General features: G+C 35.0%; 1 protein-coding gene across 1 annotated transcript; it reads right to left on the bottom strand.

The window, feature by feature from the left end:
* Nucleotides 1–6748: 6748 nt before the first annotated feature.
* Nucleotides 6749–9988, bottom strand: LOC131066667 (protein NDH-DEPENDENT CYCLIC ELECTRON FLOW 5). The gene is made up of 3 exons (XM_058001478.2): nucleotides 9309–9988; nucleotides 7274–7723; nucleotides 6749–7113 (listed from the first exon to the last, which is right to left on the bottom strand). The coding sequence occupies exons 1-3, from the start codon at nucleotides 9897–9899 to the stop codon at nucleotides 6919–6921; spliced, it is 1236 nt and encodes a 411-aa protein (XP_057857461.2). The 5' UTR covers nucleotides 9900–9988; the 3' UTR covers nucleotides 6749–6918.
* Nucleotides 9989–10309: the final 321 nt, after the last annotated feature.

A 10309-nucleotide genomic window follows, 5' to 3' on the forward strand; every position in this document is an offset into this window, starting at 1 on the left:
AGAAACATGCACTGGATGAATAAAAATATGTATAGATGCATCTCCCCAAACGTAGTTGAACGATCCGAGGTAGATCAAATCAGATTTGATATAGATTTGGTCAAAGGAAAGAAACCCTAACCGCCTGAAGTTTGAATTTGTTTTTGGCGGGAAAACTTGTTTTTAAATATACAAGTCTAAATCGATGAGACTGTTGCTGCAGAATGATATGTGATTATGCTTGTGAATGAAAGAGAGATTGAAAAGATTGTTTAAGTGAAAAACAAGAAATCTTAAGTGACTATGTGTAGAAGGAGAAACTGGTAAGGTGTGTGAACCGACATAAATAAAACCTAGAAAAGTGTGAGCAGGTGTGAAGTGAATCCAACAGACAAAGGAAGATAAGTTTCAACAGAGTAAGGACCAACATAAAGGTAGTGTTGCAGTGTGTGTGAAAGTTTCACAGACCAATAAGATTGAAATCGGTAGAGAAGAGTATTGAAGGGTTGCAAAACTTCATTCGCAATAGGGAATTTATTTTTGTATTTGAATCTTCATATTGTCTTCACTAAGTAAGTGCTTAGTGCAAGGGTTGTAGCTCCTTTAGGTTGTAGCCTATAAATTGTTCAGGGGTTGGTGCTCCTTTGAGTCGGTGCTCATAAATAAGGGGTTGGTGCCCTAAAATTGTAATCAGATTAGTTATAATGTGAGGCTGGATTGGAGCAGAAGATCTCCAACAACTATTCTCACCGAGGTTTTTCCCACATTGGGTTTTCCTCATATATTTGTTGTTATGTGATGCATTCTTGTGTATGAGTTATTTTAATGTTATAGCAAATCCTTTCACACACTTAGTCTGCATAGTTTGGCTTACCGACCAACACTTTGTTTGTTTCATAGAGTACCAGTATATCCCTGTTTGAAGAAAAAGCATTAAATCACTGATTCAACCCCCCTCTCAGTGATCCATTGTGTCCAACAATCCTTTCAACTCTAATAGAGATATGTCGCTTGAGAGGCCAAGTGCACGAAACAACGAAAGCGAAGGAGATGGTGTGTGAGACTTACTAGAAATATGTGATTTAAAGTGACTCATGCTTACTAACTATTGATGATTATTTGGACAAAATAACATTACTTAATATAGATGATTGCTCAAAAATGCGTTAGAACGAAACTGGTAAAAAATTAGATGAAAATATGATAGAATAAGAATGCATAAAAATTAGATGATTTGATTGAAGGGGAGGTCCCAATTTATAGAAAACTGGAGACTCGATGGATGAACAAGATTGAAAGGATTTTTGCTCAGGTGGACGGATGTGATTGAACGCACGATAGAGTTATCATTCGGAGAAGGATGAAGGAGATGAAGTAAAAAGCGATGAAAAAGCAAAAAACAGATTTTTGGGGATGCATGCCTCATTTTCGAATTAAAAATTGAATTATAATGAGATATTAAGATTTTCGAAAATCAAAGATGAATCTTGAGACAAAGTTGTCATTTTTCGAAAACTAGGAAGATATTTTCAATTAAAATTTTGAAAAAGCGGATATTATCCTCATGCGAGAAGATAATTAGGAAAATTAAATAAATATAGATATTTATTTAATGCGAATGACATGATTAAATAATTGAATAGTTTAAATGAATTATTCAACTATAGGTTAAAATAAATGAACCTTTAATTAATCAATTAAAAATGTTTAATTAAAGGGTATAATTCACAATTAATCAAATAGTGCAATATTATTTAATTAATTTTAAAATGGGAAGGGGTTTGATAAAATTTTGAAAGATTAGGGCAAAGTAATTAGTAAAAAGGGGGCTTAATTAATTAAACCTAAATGGGCAAATTAGCCAAACTGATGTCAGTGGACCTTAAAGGGGTCAAATTAAGTTAATTTGGGTCAAAATAGATGAAATTGGAAAGAATGGGAAAGATTGGATGGGAAATGAGATGATTTGAGTGAAAAACTACAAATTAGGGCAAATTGGGTAAAATCGAGCAATATCGAGCAAATCGAGTCAAAGCAAGCCACCAGACGAAGAAGGGACAAATGTGACACCATGGGATTGGAAAAGAGGTCAAAATGAAACTTTTGCATATGGATAGGTAGGAGAGGGGATCCAATAGGATTGGAAACAGAAGGCGAGAAGCGGTGGAACCCTAAAAGTTGGCCAAAACCCCTAAAACTGAGATGGAGAAAATGGTCAAAACAATCATTATCGGAGCGAGAGGGGAAAAATCCAACACAAGGGGGCTGAAGCAGAGGTTGAAATGTAACCTTAGCACTGGGAGTGGGAAGAGAGGGGAAGGATTTGGATAGGGATGGAAAATGCTAAATGGGAGGACTGAATCAGGGGCAAAAAACCCTAATCGGGATGCAATTAGGCAAAACATCACTGCAAAAGTGATAAAGGAACGGTCTAACGCAAAAGGGATGAGGTTAAGGGTAAAATGCAATCCCAAACCTAAAATGGGAAGGCAAGGGATCAACCCAGACAAGACATGATCATGCGAATAAAGAAGATCATAAGTGCAAAAAGGTTAAAAACGAAGAGTGAAGGTAATGCAAAATTTAAGTGTCTAAAATATCTTTTCAATTTTTAACTTACCCATTAAATTTAGCACACAAGAGAAAGTATGAACTTTTGGGGACACGATCACCACCAAATGTAATAATTAGCTCCCATAGGATGGATAAATTTCTCAAGATAAGTTTTTATAATATAGGATCTCAATTAAAATATATAGAAGAAAGAGATGCAACAACTCAAGATCACCCAAAAAATTTAAGAAATCATTGAACACCCTCAACAACTATTTCAACAATCCAAGGCTTTACTTCTATTAAGAGATCAAAATCATGGTATGAAATTAATATCGAGAAGCATTTTTCATCCCAAAATATGTACCTATTTATCTCTTATGATTATTTTTAACAAAAAATATGATCCATGGAGAAGGTTCCACATTACAAGAAGCTAAACAAGATTATTGATATAGACAACTTTCACATTTTCCTTGGTAACAAATCAATAAATAATACAATCTATATAAAACAATTCAAAGGTGTCTTTAGAGTGAACAAAGTAGAAGGAAATGTGATGTCATCTAAATGTGTTAAGATGGACCTTAATAATATAGGATATTGAGGACTAACAAGATTCTATAGAAGTTTTGTTCATAAGAAAGATTTTTTTGGGAAGGTATTAAGTCAATGTCCAAAAATTTGTGGATAAATGTTTGATATACCAGCAAAATAAAGGACAACCAATAAAGAATCTATGCCTCTTACAAATATTACACATTTCAACACAAAATTGGGAAAAAATATCAATAGACTTCATTATAGGTTGCTAAAGTCAAATAATCTTGATCTAATTTTTCTTGTTATGGTTAGACTCATTAAGTATGTGAAGCCTCTAATCTATTTCACGCTAGTACTATGGAAACAATACAAAAACTTCATGGAATTTTCAAAGTTAGATTGCAAAATAAAACCACCTCAAATTTCTTAATCGAGTGGAAGAATTTGCCTATTGAAGATGTAACATGAAATGATATTAGATTCATACAAAATATTTTAGAGATGCTAAGGATTGAGGGCAATGATTTTCTGAAGGGAAAGCTGAAGGGAAAGGGAATATGATGATCCTAATATCATATATTCCTAGGTATATATTATATATTCCTAAGTCTAACAAGTTAATCACTTATGGCATGGTTAACCCTAAACATAAATATTAGGTAATACACTAATCCATCTTAATTAAGATGAAGGGGTATTTCCCTACATAGTTAAGTCTATAAATAAGGACGATAACTCTCTCATATATCATCATATAATCAAATATTGAATTCATACATTATCTTATTATTGGAGGTCACCCCCTTGAAGTGATTTGCTATATTTCCAATTTTTACATTTATTTCCAAGAAAGAAATATTATAACACAAACTTGTTCCTAATCTACATGATTTTTATTTTAGTACTAATTGTATAATACCTTGTTTATGCCAATTCTCCGTCTAAGAGTTCTTTTAGGTATTCCTATAGCCCACCTCCAACTTAGGAAGAGGGGAATATGTGCTAGACAAGTGGTGACAATTGTATTATAGTAATTTCAATTTAAACAACAAAGTTTGTTTTTGCAAAATAGCTATTTTGCTATTCAAGAGTTGGACTCCAAGAATATGTCCTTAGACTAAAGTCATATGTTTGATGCACCCAATCCTCAATTATAAAATGAAGGAAACGTGACAATGATTTGCAAAAATCAACATTGTTTATTGCAAGAAATCAAAATTGTTGGGCTTTTTACTTTCACTTGTTTCTTGTGTCATGTGGCTAGACAATTTCTTTTTGAGAATTAATCATGTGTAGAGACCTATGGAGAAGTGATCACTTTTATTTTGTCATGCGACAATTGCATTATGTTGAACATGGATGCAACCCATCTGGTTGGTCCTTGTGGGTCCTTTCCAACATTCAAAATTGATCTTTGAGCAGTTGATATTTATTCATTGAATGATGTAGTTGAAAGAGCTCAATTTTAGCATTGCCTTTATTGTTGAATGTGCCAAATCTTGAACAATGACTTGAATATGGTTAAAGTAGCACTAAACAAGTAGGGGCATATCCCGATGAAATAGATTATTGGAGAGGCATGGTTTTACATGTGCAATAAATTTGGCCTTATGACTCTAACTTGGTTAAGATCAGCATGGCAGACCTGGTGTAACTTCCATTGTGGATTTGAAAGGGTCATTAAGAAGCTTGATCAGGCCATAATTTCTTCTCAACCATACTTTCCTTTAGCCAATTGTTACTCCCCTAATGAAGCCTTGTGGATATTGTGCTTTCTAGCTAATTTCTATTACATTTCCAAGTTCAATATAACTCCTAAAAATTGAAGTTCAAGAAAACACAATTCTTCTAGAACATGTCTCTCTACCACTATGTGCCCACCCTTGCACACATTTAATGTGTTCCGAATCTTGTGCCATGTCCTCAAGACGATACCAATTGGATTGTTTGGTGGTAGAAAGCGGGACAAAATAAAGACAAAAATGCTCTTATTGGTTGAGAGCCAATTGAAGATGGCCTAGTTTACGGGATGGGCAATATGATTCCCAACTAGATGGCTAGAATCCACCTACCATTGCTATTGCTGTTATTTTATATATATATATATATATATTCTTATGAACTTAGTGACTTGTTCCACAATTGTTCCTTTTGGAAGCTATATTATTGATTGTTTCCTTTTTCAGGGTCACTTGATACTTTGGTTTTCCTTACCCTGGCTCTATTTGTGTGACTTTGGGGAATGATTTCCTTCCATCCACTTTTTTCTATGAATAGTCTGTACATTATTGTGTTATAATTTATAGATCTATTTCATTAAAAAAGGCTTATTGAATGATAGCATCGAGGTAAAGTCGATTTGGGCAGGGCAAACCATCTTTCTGAGTAGGAAGAGGTAATATTATTGGGCTTTTAGTTGGGGTTGTTTACTTCTGCAATTAGGTCTCATCATCGGTTGCTCTAGATCACCAAGCCTCGGCTGACTGGTGCATACCCTTATTGAGAAATTTTCATTCGGGGAACTATTGACTCAGACATCCCAATAAGCTGGGAAAGTATTTGAACCCTGAGACTCAAGAGCTCACAATTAAAAACTATCATGTTGAACCGCAGCCAGAGACCAATTGTATGATGACCCCAGTACCGTTGCTCCTCCAACTGTGGCCCCATAGAATTGTAGGACTCTGTATTGGGCTTTTAGTTGGGGTTGTTTACTTCTGCAATTAGGTCTCATCATCGGTTGCTCTAGATCACCAAGCCTCGGCTGACTGGTGCATACCCTTATTGAGAAATTTTCATTCGGGGAACTATTGACTCAGACATCCCAATAAGCTGGGAAAGTATTTGAACCCTGAGACTCAAGAGCTCACAATTAAAAACCATATGATAAGTGCGTTAATCCTATATTTTGCCATACCAACGGGCAAACAAAAGATCCCACCATGTGCGTTTTTTATTCTCTATCATAGACCTCGAGGATATAATCATTCTGGCCTTCACACTCATTTTTAGCACACTACATTAGCAGTTTGAAACAAATTTGTATTTATGGAAGGATATATCAGAAAATGTATAATTTGGACTAGGTAGTAGGTAGCAGCTTCACTTTAAGTCTCCTCGTTCATGTTAAGGACTAAGTGGGGGACAAATAAGGCATCACCAGAACCAAAAAACACTCAATATGGTTATTGTCTTTACTTGCTTCTGACACTGAATCTCAAATTCTTCTGTTGATAAAACGAATGACCGAACAGTATATGCAGTGCCATATGTCATTACCCACCACTCTCAAATCTGGAGATATAAAGACAAAAAGACCGATATTCTTATGTCTTAAAGATCTCTGGTTTGAGTCAATTTCAAGGTTTTATATTCCAGTTGCTGAACAAAACTAGGCGAGATTCATCTGCACAAGGCCATCCATAGGTGTACATAATTGTTGAATTCAGACCCACTGTAGCATGTAAACCTGGGGCGCAGTATGTTTCTATGTTTCTTTCACATGCTTTTTATTGATAGTGTGATTGATTTCTGAGAAGACAGCCCCTAATATATTATGCGCAAATCTAGAAAGGTTAAATGGTTTAAATGGTTTGAAACTTATACAATAAAGGAGTTGTTAGAAAATTATATATTGAACCCTTGTTCGGTAGTCATTCATTTCAATAAGGAATTATAGAAATGCGGCATTGCCATATTCAGCAGGTAGTGGATTATGTACAATCTTGTTACAGAAAAGAGTGCTATCATCTTACATCATATATGTGGGGTTTGACATTTGTGCAGGTACCCACTTCTCACCAGGACTCAAACAACTGATTGGACATGTGCTATTATCTTACATCAAATATTTGGGTTTTGAAGCATTTGTGCAGCTCTCCACTCCTCACCAGGGCTCAGAACAACTGGTTGGAGCATGCTTGCAGAGCCTGTGCAAATATAGCAATGCTTTCCATACATTGTGGAATTTGAACCAGGACTTGAGAGATAAAATTCCTCAAATCCTACCTTTTCCAATATAAGCGTGTGCCTTAGCCCCTGCCACATCATTTAAAGTATTATCATAGTAGAAATAGATTTCCTTTAATACATATTTCAGTGAGCATGCTATCAGTCAAAAGTATTAACAGTAGACTTGAATGCTGCAAGAAAGAATTCTAGCAATGATCTGGAACCATCAACTGAAACCATCACTTACCCTGTCATTGAATCTCATCTGCTCACGAGCAGTGGAGTACACACGACTCATTTTGTTCCTAAGATGTGCAAAGTCGTCTGTCTCTACAACCCATTTCGATTCAGCCCCACTGTCTCCTGTTACCTGTTCTTCTCTGTTCTCCTTTGTACCAAAGAATTGCTGCATTAATGACCAACCTGAGGATGGTTTTGGTTCCTCTTTAACATTGGAAACAATGTTGAATTCAGATGGCAATGGTGGTTCTGTGCAATAAGAACATCCTTCAAGTCCTACGGCATAGGCACCATCCGGAGTGCTAGCCGTCAAATGAGTCATAACAGAGCTTGTCAATTCAACTGGAGAAGAACTGATATTTTCAACTAAAACAGCTGTTGTTAGTAGTTTATCATATAATGTAATAACATATTTCACTGAAAGCATTCCATCATCATTACAGCATTTTAGGGTCACCTGCAAATATCGCAAATCTTTAGCATTATATTTAAGCATATCAAAAGGGTGTGTAAAAAAAGGTCAGAATTAAGGAGTATCTCCATAAATGTAACAATTGAACTGAATGTCACGAACTATCATAGGATAAGATTGAAATTTATCAACATTGAGAACATATAAGAAGCTATCATCATATTTGAAGCACGCCAACAAACGCCTACGTGATTATCTCAAAAATTGGTTAGCATTAACAAATTTCCATATAGAGAATACATAGAAATTAGAATTTATCATCACATTTGGAGCACATCAACAAATGCCTGCGAGAAATTAACTCAATAATTTGGTTACCACTAACAATTTCAGTATATGCTGTAAAATGGACCATTAATTTTCTATAAAGAAATTCTAAAAATCTTACAAGCAAGACATGAATAAGGATTGAATTAAAAGGCTCTACTGGAAAGGAAAAACATGCTGAACTTTGCTACATTGTTAAAATCTAACACAGAATAGAATGCAGAAATCAACTAATGACAGATGAACAGATTGAAGCACAGGCATCTTCAACTAGAACTTGAAATTTTCTTCTTAATGTTAGATACTATTTAATTAATTCCATTGCATGATGGCAATGAACGCCACTGATTGAATATTTATTATTTTATGCACCTGTTTTTTATTTTCATAAAATTTGGTATTTCATTTCTTGTGTCTCAATTTTGATTAGCTCTTGGCCATGTGTTTCATGAATACTCTGTTGGTGGAGTGTGCTGTGATACCATCCATTATTTTTGAGTTAAAAAGAGCACAGTACTAAATATTTTAGTAACAGCAGTTAATTGTTAAAAAGGAAGAATACATACTATCATTCATAACAGTCCAGAAATCACATACAACACCTAAAAACAACTAACATAATCAAGTCTTCATTGAAGGTATTCACTTTTCCAGTACTACCATATCTATTTGTGCTTCTCTTTGGACTTTGGCTTCAAAGTCGAACTAAAATCCCAATGTTAAGTTTCCTCATCTGTGTATGATATCTAACCCATAAACTGCAAACTATCATTGCTGAAGACTTATTCCGAAGGATACGGTGTTAAATTTTTAATGGACAGCAGTGAATTTAGGACCTCCCATTTGCTGAGCTATCAGCCCTCTTGATGGATTCATCTTTGATTTGAGTGTAACTCATTTTCCAACAGTTTGTGGCTTCCCTCTGAATTGGATTTAGAAGAGAGGGATGCCTTGTGCCTCTAATGAAACCCAAACCTGTTGTGGAAATTTCTGCTTCAAAGTCTGTTTATGGGTCCATTCCAAGTTTGGTTTATCGGACAAAGCTTGGGGGAATCTATACTAAAACTAGAAATTCATGAAAAAATATGTTCTGAACAAGCAAGCACACCATTTTCTCCTGTAGAACATTATAAATAATAGCAGCCCATCTCTTCTCTCATCTCACAGACACTTGATAAACTAATTCTTTGTGTAATGTATAGAACTTACTGCACAATCAATTATTATAACAAACTAAGACTGGATATTCTAATTTCTTTATGAAATTCAAATTGACAATGTGACACATGGGTGGAGCCCAAACCTGGACAGCATCTTCAGGTTTGGCAGAAACCCCTTGCACAACCCAATCTCTTGCAGACCAAGAAGACCCATCACGATTATTATTGAGCACAAGGCCAATTCCACCTTGCACAGAATTAGAAGAGACAATAGTATGTAAAACCTCAACGCATCCACCATGCCACATGAAAGGCTGATATGAGGTTATCAGTCCATATGGCAGCACTATCCTTGCACTGCTGCCATTCTCCACTTTCATCTCGGCCACACATGTGCCTCCAATCCTTGAAAATTTAAGACCCCTTCCACCAAATTCATTTTCCAGATACTCTGCATCATTTAGCACTGAAGAAGAAGATATAGATGATGGTGGTGTTGTTGTGGAGGGTGAATGAGCAACAGCAGCTGATCTTGTTGCTGAAGTTGAATTGTTATGAAGATTTTGTGGGCTTGGAGAGATGTCCAAATTGTAGCTTATTGAAATGGGCTTTGAAATGCATCTATATTTGCAAGGAATGAATGCTGATGCTGTTTGCTTGAGTCTGGAATACGAGGGAATGTGTGGGGATTTAGTTGTACAGGTAGAAAGAGGAGAAGGAAGTAGAGTTGCCATGGCCACAGATGACTATAGGATTCTCACTAACTTCTACCATTCTTTTTTATTTAAAGTACTATCTGGATTACTGTGGAGCAGAATTATTAAAACTTTTTTATAAGATATTTTGGCGAAGAGATTTTTTTGAGATAATGTTGGATTTTAACATCGAAAATTTGGAGGGCTAGATATTTTTATTTCTTTTATAATTGAACTTATCAGATTCCCACTCTGTGATCTTTTTCTTACATATGTTTTTTTTTCATCTGGTCAGTGAGTGTGATAGGAAAATGGAGTGTTACGAAATTTTGATATTTTTTTTTTTATGATGTTAAATAGCAAATAAATAAATAAATACTGAAGAAACATAAATTTTTAATGATGAATAAGTGCATTTTTAAATATTAAAAAAATCATGAATTTACATA

The sequence above is a fragment of the Cryptomeria japonica genome, chromosome 3 (genome assembly GCF_030272615.1).
Source record: "Cryptomeria japonica chromosome 3, Sugi_1.0, whole genome shotgun sequence".
Lineage (NCBI taxonomy): Eukaryota > Viridiplantae > Streptophyta > Pinopsida > Cupressales > Cupressaceae > Cryptomeria > Cryptomeria japonica.